At 46.9% G+C, this 21,074-nt stretch overlaps 1 protein-coding gene across 1 annotated transcript in view; it reads left to right on the forward strand.

The window, feature by feature from the left end:
• Positions 1 to 21,074, forward strand: part of LOC117508966 (kinesin-1 heavy chain-like) — a 119,869-nt gene that overhangs the window by 63,705 nt on the left and 35,090 nt on the right. The window contains 1 exon segment of the mRNA XM_034168825.1: positions 19,740 to 19,885. Within this exon segment, the coding sequence (XP_034024716.1) occupies positions 19,740 to 19,885 (146 nt within the window).

The following is a 21,074-nucleotide window of genomic DNA, read 5'->3' on the forward strand; positions in this document are numbered from 1 at the left end:
GTGTGGACGAGCTGGCAGATGTTCTCACTCTTTTAAACATCTCACTGTCGACATCCTGGGTCCTGTCTGCTTCAGCAGCTACAATAGTTCCCATTCCAAAACAGTCCAATGTCACATGCCTGAATGACTACAGGCCTGTGGCACTCACTCCCATACCAGCAAAGTGCCTGGAGAGACTAGTCATTAGACACATACAGAAATCAATACCACCAACACTTGACCCATACCAGTTTGCATATAAGAGAAATAGATCGACAGAAGATGCCATCGCTTTTGTGCTTCACAAACTCTTAGAACACCTGGAGCTCAAGAAACATATGCGAGGCTGCTCTTTGTTGGCTTCAGTTCAGCCTTTAACATGATACGGCCAAACCCACTACTCAAACTTTACAATTGGACTGAACACCACTCTATGCAACTGGATTCTGGACTTTCTAACAAACCGTACACAATGTGTGGGATGGACAAGCACCTCCTCCACCATCTCCATCAGTACAGGGGCCCCACAGGGCTGTGTGCTCAGCCCAGCAGTCTACTCTTCTCACACATGACTGCTCAGCTTCTTTTCCATCGAACCTCATTGTTAAGTATGCTGATGACACCACAGTGGTAGGACTGTTAACAACAACAATGAGGCAGCATACAGAGATGAGGTGCAACAACTGGCATCATGGTGTGACAATCATAACCTGGTTTTGAACATTAAGAAAACCAAAGAAATAATTGTGGATTTTCGCAAAAAAGGTCAACGCACTCACTCTCCACTCTCCATCGGCGTGATGAAACTGTGGAAAGGGTCTCCAATTCAAATTCCTAGGCGTGACGGTGACAGAGGATCTGTCCTGGGACAGTAACACAGCTGCAGTGTAGGAAAGGCCCAACAGCGCCTCTTCTTTGAGGAAACTAAAATGTGCCAAAATTCCTCAGCAGCTAATGACTAACTTCTACAACTGTGCTATCAGCAGTGTGCTAACCTACGGTTCTTAGTGTGGTTCTCCAGCTGCACTAAGGCTGACCAGCAGGCTCTCCAGCGAGTGGTGACGACAGCGGGGAAGATCATCGGGACTACCCTCCCGGAGATCAGGACACTCTACACCAGCGCTGCCTTAGACAAGTGTACAACATCCTCGGGACAGTTACCATCCTGCACATGACCTATTCCACCTGTTACATTCAGGGAGAAGATACAGGTCCACATGCTAGGACCTCTAGAAGACCTGCAGTCTGTATTCCCAGGCCGTGAGGCTGCTAAACGTGCAGTCTCTCCCTCCTTCTCTGTCATCGCCCGCCATCACTACACGTCACACCCACCATTACAATAACTGTGAATTGGTCTTTGCATTGCTGCAGCACCACTCGACACTCCCCAACTCCCTGTTTACTGGGACCCCCCCCCCGTTACATATACGCACTTACTCTGTTCTACTGTGCACTAAGATGCTGAACTCTCTCTGTGCCTTACTTAATAATGAAGGTTTACAAACATATTCATACCCACGAATACGTTATTATGTCATGAATAAGCTACTATGTTGTTGTTTGAGGCTCCATCGAAATTTTGTTGTCATTTATAACTGTTGTTTATTATGGCAATGACAATAAAGTATTGAATTTAATTGAATTGAACTAACTGTGCCATAGGAAGCAGCAGTTGGGGAAGCACATGAAACAACGAACGACTGAAGTCTCTGACATAGCAACCGGGCAGAACATGTTGCTGGCGTGCCTCAGGTGCTTCCGGTTAAGGTCAATGTAGAGGATTTGTTGCAGCATCCACAACCAAGTTTCTTTAGAGAATGGGAGTACGAGGACAGGGCATTCCGACAGGCCGTCAAATCACTGTCAGAGGCTGCCGAACAAAGCAGCAGATGGCTCTGGATCAAGAGAGAGGACCCCAACTGGGCTGCAAAATGACATCAGAGGGTTATAGCAGAGGGGAGCACACCTGGGACATCAGGTGGCGCTGTTGAGCCCTCTGGAGGTGTCGTGGGCCTTTCAACGAAACACAGATGAAAGAGGGTGCCCACCTGAAGACCCCAATGAAGTGATACCCCTACCCTATTCTAAACCAAGTGCTGATTATCTACGGGATTGTATGACCTAGTCCTATAAGCTCAACTTTGCTCTCTGGACCAAATCTTGGACAAATTCACGTGAGTGCTCTGTGACCCTTGTCATGTAAATGAAACTAGATCATTGTCAAACCCTTGTCATCACAATAACTCATCAAAAAGTGTTGTGAAAGTGTCGTGACACGGACCCACAACAGGGGGCGTTAATGAACGGACAATGGATAAGCCAAGAGTAACAATTTAATGTTGTGAATCGCCCCAACGCGTACAGACAATAACATATGGTGGATGTCAATTATACACCAGGTGACGTGTGGCAGGCTCGACGATCTAGAAGACGCCTGGTGAGAGAAGAGCCGGATCCCACACAGCTTCCACCCACCAATGGAGCTGAAGAACACCCGGAGCCGCCAAGCCCTGCGCCCAGGTGGCCGCTGTCCTTCAGCAGTAGAACCCGGTACTGCTGGCAGAGAACAGAGACAGTCCTGATGAGTGTGAGTTTGCAACACTCAGTAATCCCACCGTCTGTTATACAGTAAGGAGGGAGCACCTCCACCGCCAATCACACACTCGTGCAGCTCCTGTCTAACCACTTATCTGGTTGGGGTGTGAAGCGAAGCCGTCGCTGATCACACCTAAACGCCATCCCACAGATAAGGCAAACACCACCAGGAAAACGGCTGCAAAAGAAGTTCAGCCACAGGTTTTGTTCAGCAGAGAAAATTACTGAAGGGTAGCTGATTTCTCGGCGGGGAGGTGGAGTTGCAGTCCGGCCTTTATGGTGGTGGTGATGAGTAGTGGATGAGTGACAGATGGTACGGATGATGATCCGTCAGCTGTCACTCCCAGGTGCTCCGACGCCCTCTCGTGCTTGAAGCCCGCACTTCAAGCAGGGCGCATCTTGTGGTGGTGGGCCAGCAGTACCTCCTCTTCAGCGGACCCCCCCCTCAACGGGCACCTCCTGGCGCCCGACCAGGCTTGTCGGGTGATGGGTGTAGAAGTCGGCCAGGAGGGCCGGGTCCAGGATGAAGCTCCTCTTCACCCAGGAGCGCTCTTCGGGGCCATAACCCTCCCAGTCCACCAGATACTGGAACCCCCGGCCCTTTCGACGGACGTACAGGAGCCGGCGTACCGTCCACGCGGGCTCCCCGTCGATGATACGGGCAGGAGGCGGCGCTGGGTCCCGGGGCACACAGTGGTGAGGTATGGCAGGGCTTGAGTCTGGACACATGAAACACGGGGTGTATCCGCAGTGAAGCTGAAGCTGCCAGCTTCACTGCGGCCGGGACTGAGGACTTTGAGTATGGGAATGGTCCGATGTACCTGTCCTTTAGTTTGTGGGATTCCACCTGCAGGGGGATGTCCTTAGGTGGATAGCCAGACCTCCTGCCCGGGCTGGTATGCAGGGGCCGGGGAACGCCGGCGGTCTGAATGGGCCTTAGCCCTCGTCAGGGCCCTGAGCAGGGCAGAGCGGGCGGTTACGCCACACCCAATGGCACTTCCTCAGACTGGGCCTGGACTGAGGGGCACCCCGACCTCTCCCTCCACTAGCGGAAACAGTGGGGGCTGGTACCCCAAACACGCCTCAAACGGGGAGAGGCCGGTGGCAGATGAGACTTGGCTGTATGAGCGTACTCGATCCAAGCCAGATGGTCACTCCAGGCCGTCGGTGTGCGCGGAGGTCACGCATCGGAGGCCTGCTCCAGTTCCTGGTTCGTCCGCTCTGCCTGCCCGTTCTTCTGGGGGTGGTACCCAGACAAGAGACTGAGGGTGGCCCCCAGTTCCCTGCAGAACTCCTCCAGACCTGGGAGGAGAACTGAGGACACGATCCGAGACAATGTCTGATGGAATCCCATGCAGACGCACAACGTGGTGGACCAGGAGGTCTGCAGTCTCCTGGGCCGTCGGGAGCTTCGGGAGGGCCACGAAGTGGGCGCTTTGGAGAACCGGTCCACTATCGTTAAGATGGTGGTGTTGCCGTGGGACGGGCGGGGGGCCCGTGACAAAGTCCAGGCCAATATGGACCAGGGGTGACGAGGCACAGGCAGAGGCTGGAGGAGGCCTTGGGCTTGTTGGTGGTCGGCTTCGCCCGGCACAGGTGGTGCAGGCCTGGACATACTCCCGGACATTGGCTTCCATAGAACGCCCACCAGAAGCGCTGCCGGACCACTGCCACGGTCTTCGCACCCCATGGATGACAGGAGAGCTTGGAACCGTGACAGAAGTCAAGGACCGCAGCCCTGGACTCTGGTGGGATGTACAAACTTGTCCTTCGGACCTGTCCCCGGGTCCGGGCTCCGTGTCAGGGCCTCCCGGACGGTCTTCTCCACGTCCACGTAAGGGTGGCCACGACAGTGGACTCGGGGATGATGGTGTCAGGGGGGGTCTGACGGCTCGGTCTTGACCTCCTCTTCATGCACCGGGACAGGGCATCAGATCGTGGTTTTTTGTCCTGGGGCGGGTAGGTGATCTGGAAGTCAAACGCCTGAAGAACAGCGACCAGCGGGCTTGCCTGGGGTTCAGACGCATCGCAGTCCGGATGTACTCCAGGTTCCGATGGTCCGTAAAAACCGTAAATGGTACCGATGCTCCCTCCAACAGGTGTCTACACTCCTCAAGAGCCTCCTTCACGCAAGAAGTTCCCGATTTGCCGACGTCATAGTTCCGTTCAGCTGGGGTCAACCTGCAGGAAAAGTAGGCACATGGATGGAGAACCTTGTCGGACTCCCCGCTCTGGGATAGCACGACTCCTATCCCTGAGTCAGAGGCGTCCACTTCAACTACGAACTGGCGCTTGGGATCGGGCTGCACCAGACCGGTGCAGTCGAGAACCGGCGTTTCAACTCCCTAAACGCGGCTTCGCACGATCCGACCAGGTGAAGGGGACTTTTGTGAGGTCAGGGCTGTCAGGGGCTAACTACCTGACTGTTGCCCTTGATGAACCTCCGGTAGAAATTTGCAAAAACGAGGAACTGTTGTAATTTCCTACGGTCGTTGGTTGGGGCCAATCTCTCACCGCCGCAACCTTGGCCGGATCAGGGGCGACAGAGTGGAGCAGATATGAACCCAGGAAAGGACAACGAAGTGCGGTGAAACTCACACTTCTCGCCCTCACAAAACAGCCGGTTCTCCAACAACCGTGTAGGACCTGACGTACAGCTTGACATGGGTCTCAGGATCCGGAGAAAAGATGAGTATATCGTCTAGATATACGAAGACAAACCGATGCAGGAAGTCCCGCAAGAGTCATTAAACCAATGCTTGGAACGTCGCGGGGCGCATTGGTGAGGCCGAACCGGCATGACCAGGTACTCAAAGTGACCTAACGGGGGTGTTAAATGCCGTCTTCCACTCGTCTCCCTCCCGCATCCGAACCAGGTGATAGCATTCCTAAGATCCAATTTCGTGAAAATTTGGCTCCAGCAGGGGCGTGAACACTGAATCCAACAGAGGGTAACGGGTATTGGTTGCGAAACCGTGATACTCGTTCAGCCCTCTGTAATCAATGCATGGACGGAGTCCGCCGTCCTTCTTGCCCACAAAAAAGAAACCAGCACCCATCGGGGAGGTGGAGTTTCCGGATCAACCCGGCAGCTACGAGTCCCGATGTAGGTCTCCATGATTCGCGTTCCGGATGTGAGAGGTTGTACAGCCTGCTGGACGGGTACTCAGCGCCCGGTATCAAATCAATGGCACAATCGTATGGACGGTGCAGGGGCAGCCGTGAGTGCCAGATCCTTGCTGAAGACGTCAGTAAGGTTTGTGGTACTCGGCTGGCACCGCCGCCAGATTGGGGGGGACTAAAACCTCCTCCTTAGCTGTCACACCGGTGGAATTGAGGATCCTAAACACTCCGGTGGCAGGTTTCGCTCCACTGAACCACAACCCCAGACGGCCAATCAACACCCATGGAAAACCCAAATCACTCAGGAGGTATAAGGTGTTACATAAAACACAATCTCCTCCCTGTGATTTCCCAGACACCACCAATGTCACTGGCTAAGTCTGGTGTGTGATTAGTGGAAGAAGGGTGCCAACTAGTTGCCCGCACTGACAATGGTGACGGTAAGGCCACTAGAAGGAGCCCAACCTCCTTTGCCCATCTGCTATCCAGCAGATTCCCCTCCGACCCAGTGTCCACCAGTGCTGGGGCGTGAAGGGTTAGATCCCACTCAGGATCGTGACTGGATACGTGCAGATCGTCGGGGTCTCCCCATGTGGGTATTGTGACCCACCCTTAGCCCTGTCTCTAAGGACGAGTGATGCTGTTTTGACCGTTTGGGGCATCTCTCTGTGTGTGCTCGGTAGAGCTGCAGAGAAACACTCTCACGGATCAGCCTCCTTGTCTCTGATCTGATCGCTTTTTGGCCCTGCTCGTTTCCCTAGCAACGTCAGCAGGGGGAGCTGTCGTCAGTGGAGAGCCCTGGCAGCGGAGCGTGGGGAAGTCGGCTCCCTTTCGGACCCGGGAGGAAGAGGGACGGCTTGTGCCTGACCACGCCCTTCGTCTCGCTCCCGTCGGTGTTCTGTTAATCGGTTGTCTAACCGTATAACTAGGTTGATAAGCCCATCTAAATCCCGCGGCTCGTCCTTCGCCACCAGGTGCTCCTTAAGGACCAGAGACAGTCCGTTTACAAAGGCGGCGCAGAGCGCAACAGTATTCCAGCCGGCTCGCAACTGCCGCGATGCGGAAGTCGACTGCATACTTCGTTGCGCTCCCGACGCCCCTGTCGTATCGACAGCAGCACGCTTGAAGCGGTCTCGCCTCTATGAGGGTGGTCAAACACCTGTCGGAACTCCCTCACAAAACTCAGTGTAAACCGTTAGGAGCCGTGAATTCTGCTCCCAGAGCGCCGTAGCCCAGGCGCGGCCTCTCCTCGAAGCAAATTTATAACGTAAGCCACCCGGCTAGCGTCTGACATGTACATGACGGGACGCTGTGAAAAGACGAGCGAGCTGCATCAAGAAGTCCGCGCACGTCTCCACACAGCCTCCGTACGGCTCCGGAGGGCTTATGTATGCTTCAGGGGAAGGTGGGGGGGTTCGTTGAACGACCAGCGGAATGTCTGTCTCTGGCACATGGTCAGCAGGAGGAGGTACTGCAGCAGCGCCCTGAGCATGCGCTTCCACCTGGGCGGTGAGAGCCTCCATCCTACGATTGAGAATAATGCTCTGCTCGGTAACTAAGTCCAACCGAGCGGTAAAGGCGGTTAAGATGTGCTGCAGCTCACCCAACACGCCTCCTGCTGGCGCCTGTGCACCTCGCTCTTCCATTGGCTGTTCAAGCGATGGTTGACGCCCTCGGGATCCATGACACTGGCGAGAAATCCTGTTGTGAAAGTGTCGTGACACGGACCCATAACAGGGGGCGTTAATGAATGGACAATGGATAAACAAAAGTAACAATTTAATGTTGTGAATCGCACAACGACGTACAGACCATAACAATATGGTGGAATGTCAATTATACACCAGGTGACGTGTGGGCAGGCTTGACGATAGAAGATGCCTGGCGAGAGAAGAGCCGGATCCCACACAGCTTCCACCACCAACGGAGCTGAAGAACACCGGAGCCGCCAACCCCTGCACCCCAGGTGGCCGCTGTCTTCAGCAGTCAGACCCGGTTACTGCTGGCAGAGAACAGAGACAGTCCTGTTGAGTGTGAGTTTGCACACTCAGTAATCCCACAGTCTGTATACAGTAAGGAGGGAGCACCTCCACCTCCAATCACACACTCGTGCAGCTCCTGTCTAACCCACTTATCTGGTTGGGGTGTGAAGCGAAGCCGTCGCTGATCACACCAACGCCAATCCCACAGATAAGGCAAACACCACAGGAAAACGGCTGCAAAAGAAGTTCAGACTATTACACAAGGTTTTGTTCAGCAGAGAAAATTACCTGAATGGTAGCTGATTTCTCGGCGGGGAGGTGGAGTTGCAGTCCGGCCTTTATGGTGGTGGTGATGAGTAGTGGATGAGTGACAGCTGGTACGGATGATGAGTGACAGCTGTCACTCCCGGTCGCTCCGACGCCCTCTCGTGCTTGAAGCCCGCACTTCAAGCAGGGCGCCATCTTGTGGTGGTGGGCCAGCAGTACCTTCTCTTCAGCGGCCCACACAACAAAAAGCTTATAAATACTGACTTCAAGATGGATAGATGCTGTCGGGACCAAAATCTTAGAGAAATTTAAACATTAGCACTCTGTGACAATAAGTCACGTTCACATTCTTTGTGAAACTATAACTCATCAATACTTCTAGGTGTTCTGTTTTATTGTGGCCAGCCTAATGGCCCAGTCACACGGTAAACAGCGTTAGCTGAACGAAGGAACAAAAAAGACACAAAGTCACAAATCATCGAGAAAAATTGGATGAATGAGGCTGGATTTCTCCCATCACTGAAAAGCTGTGAGTGCAGAGCGCATAAAAGAATGAAACAAAAAACTAACAAAAGAAAATTGAAGCGACAGCAACCTTGACGCTTTAAACAAATTCAAAACAAAACAATCATGATGACGTAACTTGACAGTGTGTATCAGACCGAGCGCCAGTCTGTGAACATTACTGCAGCTAATGTGCGTCTCCACTGCACCTGCAGGCGTTCCAGCCACAGACAGCATGCGAATGTGCGCACAGTCGTCTGTGGTGCACAGCCATTTGTGTGTGCACACAGCCTCTCAGCCACAGACGGCATGTGAACGTGCGTAAATAGTTAAAGTAGTTGATCAAACGTTCTTGCCGGTACTGTTTCTGTATGAAAATGTTGCTTTTCGTCCCACACATGGACGAATCATGTTAAGCTCATCAGATCTTTAGTCATTGATCTGTTCAGATATCTCCAACGTTTGTGCAAGATGTTGGACTTGGGAGATTAAATGACAATCAAACGGAACGCTGACAGTACAGGAAGTATGCAAGTGATTAGGAACCATCATGACAGAAAGCAAAACAGATTACTGGATGAACTGAAGTTGTCATCGGGATTCATTCACATTTTTCAACAGTTTGAAAATTCTGATGAAGTGCCAGCTACAGAAATGAAGCTGGACGATGGTTAAACAATGTCTCTGCAAGTCAGCGTAAGTCCAGATTTCTTGTTTCATTTTGGCCTTGGTGTCTTTCATTAGTGGTGTGTGATCGGGGTTTAAGGCACACCTCTGCAATAATCATGCTGTCTAATCAGCATCTTGATGTGCCACACCTCTGAGGTGGGATGGATTATCTCAGCAAAGGAGAAGTGCTCACTATCACACATTTAGACAGATTTTTGAACAATATTTGAGAGAAATAGGTCTTTTGTGTATGTGTGTGTGTGTGTATGTATATACGAGGTCTGTCCATAAAGTATCGTACCTTTTTATTTTTTTCAAAAACTATATGGATTTCATTCATATGTTTTTACGTCAGACATGCTTGAACCCTCGTGCGCATGCGTGAGTTTTTCCACGCCTGTCGGTGACGTCATTCACCTGTGAGCACGCCTTGGGGAAGGAGTGGTCCCGCCCCCTCGTCGGATTTTCATTGGCTGGAAATGGCGGAATGAAAAGGACTTTTTTTCCATCAGAATTTTTTCAGAAGCTGTTAGAGACTGGCACCTGGAAACCATTCGAAAAATTTATCTGGCTTTCAGTGAAAATTTACGGGCTTCACAGAGAATAAGGACTTTAACTACAGGTTTAAGGACCCCTTTAAAGGACGGTCGGTGCGCCACGCTGGGAGCTGCGACGATGCGGCACAAACCACTGGATCATTTCTAAGCTGATGGCTCTGTGGATACGAGACCGTCGTGTGCTCTTTCTCTGGTTATCACAAGACCTGGACATCAGCCATTTTCCGGCAGATTTCACTTTTAACAAGAGATTTTGTCATGGAAAGCCGCGCGGAGGCTTCGCGCGTCACGACCGATTCGCTGATGAAGCGAGACAAAGGAACACCTCCGTTTCGGAGTGTTAGAGGACAAGTTGGGACATGTCCAGCTCTCCACAAGTTCTTTTATACTCACTCAACTGGTAAGCACTGAAAGCCGAGATAGACATGTCCCAACTTGTCCTCTAACACTCTGAAACGGAGGTGTTCCTTTGTCTCGCTTCATCAGCGAATCGGTCGTGACGCGCGGCTTTCCATGACAAAATCTCTTGTTAAAAGTGAAATCTGCCGGAAAATGGCTGATGTCCAGCTCTTGTGATAACCAGAGAAAGAGCACACGACGGTCTCGTATCCACAGAGCCATCAGCTTAGAAATGATCCAGTGGTTTGTGCCGCATCGTCGCAGCTCGCAGCGCGGCGCACCGACCGTCCTTTAAAGGGGTCCTTAAACCTGTAGTTAAAGTCCTTATTCTCTGTGAAGCCTGTAAAAGTTTCACTGAAAGCCAGATAAATTTTTCGAATGGTTTCCAGGTACCAGTCTCTAACAGCTTCTGAAAAAATTCTGATGGAAAAAAAGTCCTTTTCATTCCGCCATTTCCAGACAATGAAAATCCGACGAGGGGGCGGGACCACTCCTTCCCCAAGGCGTGCTCACAGGCGAATGACGTCACCGACAGGCGTGGAAAAACTCACGCATGCGCACGAGGGTTCAAGCATGTCTGACGTAAAAACATATGAATGAAATCCATATAGTTTTTGAAAAAAATAAAAAGGTACGATACTTTATGGACAGACCTCGTATATATATATAAATTTTTTTAGATCTTTGAGTTCAGCTCATGAGAAATGAAGCAAAAGTGTTGCGTTTATATTTTGTTCAGTGTATTTAACAGTTACACAGTCACTCTTGAATAGCTATGGCTCAGGATCACATTTAATGTGATGTGTGTTATTCAGTGGAATTAAATGTGTGAGTTATGACTCACTTGCTCACAGCATCTTGAGTTTATGTTTTTGCCCATTTGTTTGTGTGTGAACAGCCTGGAACCCATAATATTTCATATATTCTTATGGTTTTTTGTGTTTGTGTTTTTTTTTTTTTTTTTTTACAGAGGATTCATATCCTGATAGTCAAGAGCTGATTAAAGTTTCAAGGTCATAGGGCAAAGGTCAAAGTCAGGAAAAATCCCTATCCTTTAACATGCCAGCTTGCACTCGACAGAGACGGACGCACTTTTCTCCTCTCCCTCCCTCCTTATCTTTCCTGCTTCTGTGGCGTGTTGTCTGTGAGGCTGCAGCTTTGCTCTTCTGGAAATGACAAAAATGGATCTGTTAAAGTGGTCTCTGAACGCAATTGACACTATTTTTTCTACAAGACATTCGGGAGCAGAGGACCCGACCCGTCCTGCTGGGACGCATGTGATGGGTTACGTGATGGACTCGTGGAGGAGATGGCAGGTCATGTGCCTTTACATGCTTTCTGTGGAGGACGTCGAAGATGTGTACATATTCGGCTTGGTGGTGACCGGCTTTCTGATGTGTGGTGCGGGCACTCTGCTGGTTTACCGGAAAATCAAGAAAGTGGAAGCAGCTTTGATTGGTCGTTCCAGGCTGCCCTATATGATTGATTCGATTGGGAAGGCAGTGGCTGCGCAGTCGGCGGGGGTTAACCGCGCGTTGGAAGACATCTCGAGCAAGATCGCAGCCCTGGAAAACTGCTATGACCGTCTGTGAAGACCACATTCTACATTCAGATGCATTGAGAGCCACTCTGTTCTCAGAACTGTGGAATCTTTCAGGCGTCTGTTAATCTGGCTATTCATTTGGCTTCCCCAAATACAGCTGCACTTCAAGGTCGCTGTGATAAAAACCTCCTCAGAAGATCAACACTTAAGCCTCGCTCCCTGGTCTTCCCCCCTCCCCTCAGCTTCTCCAGCTCTGACGTGAACTGTGTTAGAACTGTCTAGGACTTCTCAGACCACACAGGGCTGTTCCCCTCCCCCCTCCAGACTGTCGGACAAGGCCGTTGACGGCGCCGAACTGGCTGCCTTCCGGAGTGTTCTGATAAACTGGTCCTTCAAATCTCGGTTGTCGTCCTGTGTCCTTGTTTTATCTCTGTGATTATTGTTTTTTGTGCTGATGGGATTTTTTTTTTTCCCTCATTGCCGCTGTGTAATGCAGCAGCTATGAGGGTTTTTTTTTCTTCTCCTTTTCCCTCGTGTTTTGCTTTCATATATATGTTTTTATGTACCGGGCCGGCCTATGTGTTGTGTGTTGTGTGTGTTGTTTGTTATGGGTCGGTGTTGGTTTGCTCAGCCCTGCTGTTGACCAAGGCAGGGATGTACATCTGGAGCTGGTCCCCGGGCGCCTAATGGCGACTTCTGCTCCTACTGGCAAATAGGATGGGTTAAATGCAGTAGCCACATTTCATTGTGCAGGGAAGATGTTCTTCTGTTCTGTGCATATGACAATAAAATTTCTTTGAATCTTTGAATCTTTGAACGAATTTTCAAAAATTCACAACTCATACGTTTCTTTCATATTTGAGAGCTTTGTATAGGACCGAATAATCTTTTATTGACTGACAAAGTTTGATCCAGATCTGATCTAGATTACCGATTTTGTAGCCATTTCAATTTAACATTGAAAACCCCACTTAATGTATATTTTATATTATATCTTAACCAAACATGCTCCAATCACTCTCATATTTGAAAGTGAGGTGCAGACTGGTACTCGCTATCGCCTGACAAAGTTTGATCCAGATTGTGGATTTTGTGGACATTTGAATTTAAAATTGAAAAGCCCATTTGGTGTGAATTTTGCATTATATCGCAATTAAAAGTGCCTCAATCACTGTCATTTATGAAAATGAGGTGCAAACTGCCACTGTCAATGAATAAACTATGTTTGATATGCATCTGATCCGTATTGTGGATTTAGCGAATATTTGATTTTAACATTGAAAAGCCCTTTTGATCTATATTTTATATTATATTTTAGCTTATGAAAAGCCACTTCTAACAGGACTTTGTGTTGTGTGGGACGCTGAAGAGGAGGTACTGCTGGCCCACCACCACCAGAGGGCGCCCTGCTTGGAGTGCGGGCTCCAAGCACGAGAGGGCGCCAGACCTAGAAGAAGTGACAGCTGTCATTCATCCCCTGCACCAGCTGTCACTCGTTCATCATCATCACCATCATAAAAGCCGGACTGCAACTCCACCTCCTCGCCGAGAAATCGACTACCAGTAACAAGGTCATTTCTCTGCTGACTGACACTGTGTGTGTTTAACCTGAACTTCTATTGCAGCCGTTTTCCTGGAGTGTTTCCTTATCTGGAGGATTGGTGTTTGGTGTGACAGTGACGGCTTCGCCTCACACCCCAACTCAGATAAGTGGTTGACCAGGAGCTGCACGAGTGTGTGTGATTGGAGGTGGAGGTGCTCCCTCCTAACTGTGTTTGGACTGTGAATTACTGAGTGTGCGGACTCACACTCACACATCATATCTCTGCTTTCTGCCAGCAGTACCAGGGTCGACAGCCGAAGACAGAGGCCACCTGGGGACTCGGGACTTGGCGGCTCCGGTGTTCTTCAGACCGTTGGTGGTGGAAGCCGTGTGGGACACGGCTTCTCTCTCGTCAGGGGTCTTCTATCTTCGAGCCTGCCCACACGTCACCTGGTGTTAATTGACTATACATATTTTGTGTGTTTAGTTGTGTGTTGTCACAACATTAAATTGTTACTTATTGGCTTATTCATTGTCCGTTCCTTTGCGCCCCCTGTTGTGGGTCCGTGCTACGACACCTTCCCAACACTTTGACCTTGAAAATTTTTTCCAAGGTAAAAATTTGTGGAATTGGAAACTAGTGTTGATGGAGGTTTGCGCTGTATTAGTGCAACGCTGTAGTTATATGTGTAATGCTTTCACCCTCTCCAAAATGTTTGTACACATGGGTCACAGTTTGTGTACATGTCAACATTTTGCAGTGTAGTTTCTTTTAGAAATCACAATGTATATGTTAATATTGTCATGCGCATCTTCTTGGTCACATTTTGTGCATGTGCAGCATTTATAAATGAAGCTCCTGGTGTTTCCAGTCATTTTGTGTGGCTGTGAGACTTGGACTCTAACTACTGACCTAAGGTGGTGACTGTGTGTCTTTGGTATTAGATCTCTGTAGGGGATCCATGGGTACTGCTGAATGATTGTGTCAAACAAAAGGTTACTTCGGCAAACTAAGATGAGGAGTATCACTTACTTTATGAGTGAACATTAGCTACAACATTTTGGACATGTTTTGCGTGTGATCCAGCATGCAGATGCCTCAGTGTTGAGGACCCCAGTGAGTGGTGAAGTGCCAAGGGGACACCCGCTTGACCTGTCTGTAGCAGATAGATGGTTACTTCTGAGATTTGGGGATGGACCAGTTGCCTACCTGAGTGGTTGCTACCCAGGACCCACGGTGTTTCCGTACTGTGGAGGATGCACGAGTGTACAGCACCAGCACACGCTCCCAGGCCTGACCTGTTTTATTTTATCCATGGTTGGATGCAAGTCAAATATCTCATGTGCCTACCTCACACAAGGATGTTAACTGTTCCTGTGTCTGCCAGCTCGACAAATACCAACAGCAAACATTAGTGCAAATTCTAAAAAGGTCATTATTAATATCTTTGTTTATTCCACAATAATATGATGCTGTTGTTTATTCAGTGACTAATTCTGTGTGTTTGTGCACACCTGTATCTCAGACATGAATGAACACAGTTCGAGGAGTCACAGCATCTTTCTCATCAACATCAAGCAGGAAAACATGCAGACTGGACAGAAAATGACGGGAAAACTCTACCTCGTGGATCTGGCAGGAAGTGAAAAAGTACAGTTATCACCCTTTTCTGACACTTGTAGTCAACCCCCCCCACCACCACCCCACCTGTCGTTGATTGTTTTTCATAACCTGTCGTTGATTGTTTTTCATAAAAATCACAATGAAAATGACAATCCTGCTTGAGAATAAGTCAAAGGAAGCATTAAGTGCTTCTAAAAACATTCTGTAATCTAATTTATTCCCCCTCTCGTGACTTTTCTTTAAGTTTATTTAAATGTTTGTAAAAGACAATTGTTAATTGATTTGTGTGCTTTTTGGTTTCCTCTGATACAGGTTTCTTTTTTTTTTTATTAAAGGTGGGTAAGACTGGAGCTGAGGGTACAGTGTTGGATGAAGCTAAGATGATCAACAAATCTCTGTCTTCACTGGGAAATGTCATTTCAGCTCTGGCAGAAGGCTCGGTGCGCTGTTCACTGGTTCGGGGTACTGGGAGTGGACAACGCGAAAAACACAATCACAGACCTGATCCAAAGTGGACAATTAGTGTCCTCACAAAGATGAAACATGGAATGAAAAATATAAAAAAGTTATGGTTTTGGAATTCATGGCTTTATGATGTGAAATACAAATAACTGTAGATGATATCGTGGGCAGATAAATGCATGGGTTTGTCTGAGCTGAAGTCAAGGAGCCTCAAATCCCATGTGACCAGACATTTCTCTTACGAAAAACAGTGTAATGATTTACAAGAAGATGGAATCAGTGAGAGGCAGCTCAAGCTTCAGGTGAAGGGGAGAGGGTTGTGACTTGGGAGTCTGGAGACATGCCCCCTCCCACACACACACAGAAATATGACAAGTCTATAACCTTCTTTGTGCAGTCTAGAGCCATCATTTTAATACACAATTTTTTTTACATCCACCAAGGATGTAATAAAATCATCAGTGTTTATTTATTTATTTGTCTGTCTGTTAGCAGGATTACAGTTGTGCTCAAAAGTTTACATACCCCTGTTCTTAATACTGTGTATTGCCCCCTTTAACATCAAAGACAGACTTGGAGTCTTTTGTGGTAGTTGTGGACGAGGCTCTCTGATGGTAAAGCTGCCACTGAATATGTCTTGGACTTTATTTACATTAATTACAAAGAAATACAAAGAGTATAGCACTTTATGGTAAATCTGCATGGAGTAGACAGTTCTCAAAAACTGAGTGACTGTGCAAGAAGGAGAAGAGTGAGGAAAGCCACCAAGACACCCAGACAACCCAGAAGAAGTTATGGGCTTATGTGGCTGTGATTGGAGAAATTGTGCACAGTGCAAGCTTTGCATTTTGCGTCACTATTCTTAGCTTCATAGTGGAGTAGAGCAGAGAAGGATTTTCTTTCACCAAAACAGATCAAATCCAGGCTTGCATCTCAGATGTACCTTCTGGCAATTTGTAGCTAAACTTTCAGGTCTTCTTTTTAAGAAAATCCTCCTCTATACCACTTCATCATGAAGATGGATAACTGATGATACAAAATGCAAAGCTTGCACTGTGCATAATTTCTTAATCACAGCCACGTAAGCCTATAACTTCTTCTGGGTTGTCTGGGTGTCTTGGTGGCTTTCCTCACTCTTCTCCTTCTTGCACAGTCACTCAGTTTTTGAGAACTGTCTACTCCATGCAGATTTACCATAAAGTGCCATATTGTTTGTATTTCTTTATAATTGATGTAAATAAAGTCCAAGACATATTCAGTGGCAGCTTTATCATCAGAGAGCCTCGTACACAACTACCACAAAAGACTCCAAGCTGTCGCTGATATTAAAGGGGTCAATACACAGTATTAAGGACAGGTTGATGTAAACTTTTGATCAGATTCATTTGGGTAGTTTTCTTGTCATTTTGATTTAAAAGAAGAAACACAGTTGTTTGACAATAAATGGCTTCACCCAACCACTAACCACGAATGAAAAAAAGTTTTTGTGCTGTCATTCATATTCTCTTAAAAATGGCCAAAAAGCAAAAATTTTGCCAGGGTATGTAAACTTTTGAGCACAACTGTACGTCAAAACTACTGCATGGATTTTGACGAAAGTTCCATCACAGATAGATATTAGGCTATGGAACAACCCATTACATTTTGGAGGTGATCTGAATCAAGTTTCACTTTATATAGGCTTTGAAGGTTGATGTCAAAACTACTTAACGGATTCTCACCAAATTTGCACCACAGATACATACTGTATTAGGGCATGGAAGACGACATTAAAATTTTGGTGGTGATCTGGATCCAGATTGGTGAATGTCAGAAATCTCTGATTGCTCTAGTGGTGCAGCTTAGCTAAAATTTCCATAAAAATTGTTCATTTTGTGATGGAAGCATGGAATTTGGCACACATATTCTAAATTAGCTAATGTTTATTTTCAGATATGGAGCCATCCTGGAGCTGACCTCGAATAGGTTACAGGGGTCAATAAAAAAATTACACAGGGGCCAACATTTAAAAATGCTCCAATCTTGTTGAAAACTACACCACATTATTTGTCTGATCATAACAATAAAAAAAGGTATAGCAGTCTAGGTATAGTTTGGACTATATATGACTGAATGTTATGGGGTAAAAACAGCAAAAATGGTGACAAAGTTCAGTTTCAGTTTGTACAGGGGTCAAAAGTTAAAGTTGCTCCAATTTTGGTAAAAAAAAAAAAAGCAAATTATTAGTTGAGTTAATAGCATTTTAAAAGGAATAGTTTGCATCATCTCTCATGCTTAGTTGTCATGTTACGGGGTAACATGTCAGAATCCAATGGCCTTGTTTGACCTTTACTTTGGAGACGAAGCATTCAGCACAGTCGAACTATTCCATTTATTAATCCTTTTATTTCAACCAATTGCTTTTGCTATGCCATCCCACGACTCGTGTTTTAAACACTGTAAATCTTCTGGAGGATGCTGACTTCGGTCAAATGATCTGAGCTGTCCACTGCAGTAACAAATTCTGCATGCAGCAGCACTTGCCACCCAGCCTTTGTTTATGCAAGATCTTTTCCATATCACCCCCCCCCCCAAAAAAAGTGCCACAACAGGCTTCTGGTTAACAAGAACAGCTAAAATGTAAGATGCACATGAATATTCATTCATTTTATTATACCCACTTATTCCACCTGGGGGGGTAACAGGATACACCTTGGACATGCTGCCAGTCTGTCAGTCACAGGGTCACATAGTACAACCCCTGGCAAAAATTATGGAATCACCGGCCTCGGAGGATGTTCATTCAGTTTAATTTTGTAGAAAAAAGCAGATCACGGACATGACACAAAACTAAAGTCATTTAAAATGGCAACTTTCTGGCTTTAAGAAACACTATAAGAAATCAGGAAAAATAATTGTGGCAGTCACTAATGGTTACTTTTTTAGACCAAGCAGAGGGAAAAAAAATATGGACTCACTCAATTCTGAGGAATAAATTATGGAATCACCCTGTAAATTTTCATCCCCAAAACTTACACCTGCATCAAATCAGATCTGCTTGTTAGTCTGCATCTAAAAAGGAGTGATCACACCTTGGAGAGCTGTTGCACCAAGTGGACTGACATGAATCATGGCTCCAACACGAGAGATGTCAATTGAAACAAAGGAGAGGATTATCAAACTCTTAAAAGAGGGTAAATCATCACGCAATGTTGCAAAAGATGTTGGTTGTTCACAGTCAGCTGTGTCTAAACTCTGGACCAAATACAAACAACATGGAAAGGTTGTTAAAGGCAAACATACTGGTAGACCAAGGAAGACATCAAAGCATTAAGACAGAAAACTTAAAGCAATATGTCTCAAAAATCGAAAATGCACAACAAAACAAATGAGAAATGAATGGGAGGAAACTGGAGTCAACGTCTGTGACCGAACTGTAAGAAACCACCTAAAGGAAATGGGATTTACATACAGAAAAGCTAAACGAAAGCTAAGATTTATAAAGATGACTGCCTGAAGAGAACATGGAAATTTCCACAGTCATTGATGATATGGGGCTGCATGTCAGGTAAAGGCACTGGGGAGATGGCTGTCATTACATCATCAATAAATGCACAAGTTTACGTTGATATTTTGGACACTTTTCTTATCCCATCAATTGAAAGGATGTTTGGGGATGATGAACTCATTTTTCAAGATGATAATGCATCTTGCCATAGAGCAAAAACTGTGAAAACATTCCTTGCAAAAAGACACATAGGGTCAATGTCATGGCCTGCAAATAGTCCAGATCTTAATCCAATTGAAAATCTTTGGTGGAAGTTGAAGAAAATGGTCCATGACAAGGCTCCAACCTGCAACGCTAATCTGGCAATAGCAATCAGAGAAAGTTGGAGCCAGATTGATGAAGAGTACTGTTTGTCACTCATTAAGTCCATGCCTCAGAGACTGCAAGCTGTTATAAAAGCCAGAGGTGGTGCAACAAAATACTAGTGATGTGTTGGAGCGTTCTTTTGTTTTTCATGATTCCATCATTTTTTCCTCAGAATTGAGTGATTCCATATTTTTTTCTCTCTGCTTGGTCTAAAAAAGTAACCGTTACTGACTGCCACAATATTTTTTCCTGATTTCTTATAGTGTTTCTTAAAGCCAGAAATTTGCCATTTGAAATGACTTTAGTTTTGTGTCATGTCTGTGATCTGCTTTTTTTCTACAAAATTAAACAACTGAATTAACATCCTCCGAGGCCGGTGATTCCATCATTTTTGCCAGGGGTTGTATAGGCAAGAAAACACATTCACACTCACACATACAGCCAATTTAGAGTCACCAATTCATCAAATCTGCATGTCTTTTGAAGTGGGAGGAAGCCATCTGGAGGGAACCCACGCAAACATGGGGATAATGTGCAAATTCCACACAGAAAGGACCTGATGGGATGAAACAGATATATTCTAGACTGTCAATGCATGGTCTCACTGGATTTTAATTGGAGGTCCTTTATGTGTGTCAGGCTTATGTACCATACCGAGACAGTAAGATGACTAGGATCCTGCAGGACTCACTGGGAGGGAACTGTCGGACCACCATGGTCATCTGTTGCTCGCCTTCATCTTTCAACGATGCTGAGACCAGGTCCACGCTGTTGTTTGGACAGAGGTATGCACACGCCAAAGACACATCACCTGATAACTGCAGAAACTGTAAACACAAGTTTTTGTCTGTTGCTTTCTTAGGTTCAAGGTAAAATGGAACAGAGAGAATGTTTAAGATAATATTATCTTTATTGATCCCACAGCAGGGAAAATCACTTGTTGCAGCAGCAAGAGACGTAGTAAAAAAATGTTTACATTAAAGAAAGGTGACTAAAGTATATTGCATTGTTTGCTGGTGGGTGCATAAATACAGATTATGTGAAAGATAGAATATAGTGAGTTATAGGTATGGTAAAATGATTGCACAAGATAAACTGCACAGTTGTGCATGTAATAAAGCACAAAAGGTGATGGTAGACGTACTTAAAAAAGTAAAGTCCCTTCGGCTGCTCCCTTGTTTGCACTCGGGGTTGCCACAGCAAATCCAAGGTGGATCTGCATGTTGAATTGGCACAAGTTTTACGCCGGATGCCCTTCCTGACGCAACTCCACATTACATGGAGAAATGTGGCAGGGGTGGGATTTGAACCCGGAACCTTCTGAACTGAAACCAAGCGCATTAACCACCACCCCCTGATGGTAGACGTACTTGATAGTGCAAAATCAGCAGGTGATTATGGTGGTAGAAACAGTTGAAGATATTTGAAATACCCTACTGCAGAGCAGGTAGCTGAGTGGATAAGAAGCTGACCTGCCAGTAGGTAGGCCTAGGTTTGAATCCCACTCACGCTACCTGTCTCACTGGACAAGAATCTGCATCATCTCAGTCCACCCAGCTGAAAATGGGTACCTGCCTTGGCTGGGGAAGTAACCTACATTGGACTGCGATCCCATCCAGGGGGAATAATAGACTCATCTGCTTGACACTGCGGAATCCCGAGATGAGCACCGATGTCGGCAACCGAACAGGCCCCTCTAAAACTTGGTCCACCCTACTTTCACCGCGCATGCGTCTGAGCCTGACTCTGATTCTCTACACCCAAAGAAACCAAAGGGAATAATGTGATCATTAACCATCACATGACAAAGCAAAACCTCTTAAATCATTCTAAAATCAGTTTTAAGCAGAAATGAGGTGATAATCGGTGAATCGCTTCTGACGCACCAAAATGATGTAGGCGGAGCAGCACGTCAGTCTGTGGCACTGTGATGGCTTCCTCCATCGTTTATTATGAAATAATGCTGAATTTATG

The sequence above is a fragment of the Thalassophryne amazonica genome, chromosome 1 (assembly GCF_902500255.1).
Source record: "Thalassophryne amazonica chromosome 1, fThaAma1.1, whole genome shotgun sequence".
Taxonomy (NCBI): domain Eukaryota; kingdom Metazoa; phylum Chordata; class Actinopteri; order Batrachoidiformes; family Batrachoididae; genus Thalassophryne; species Thalassophryne amazonica.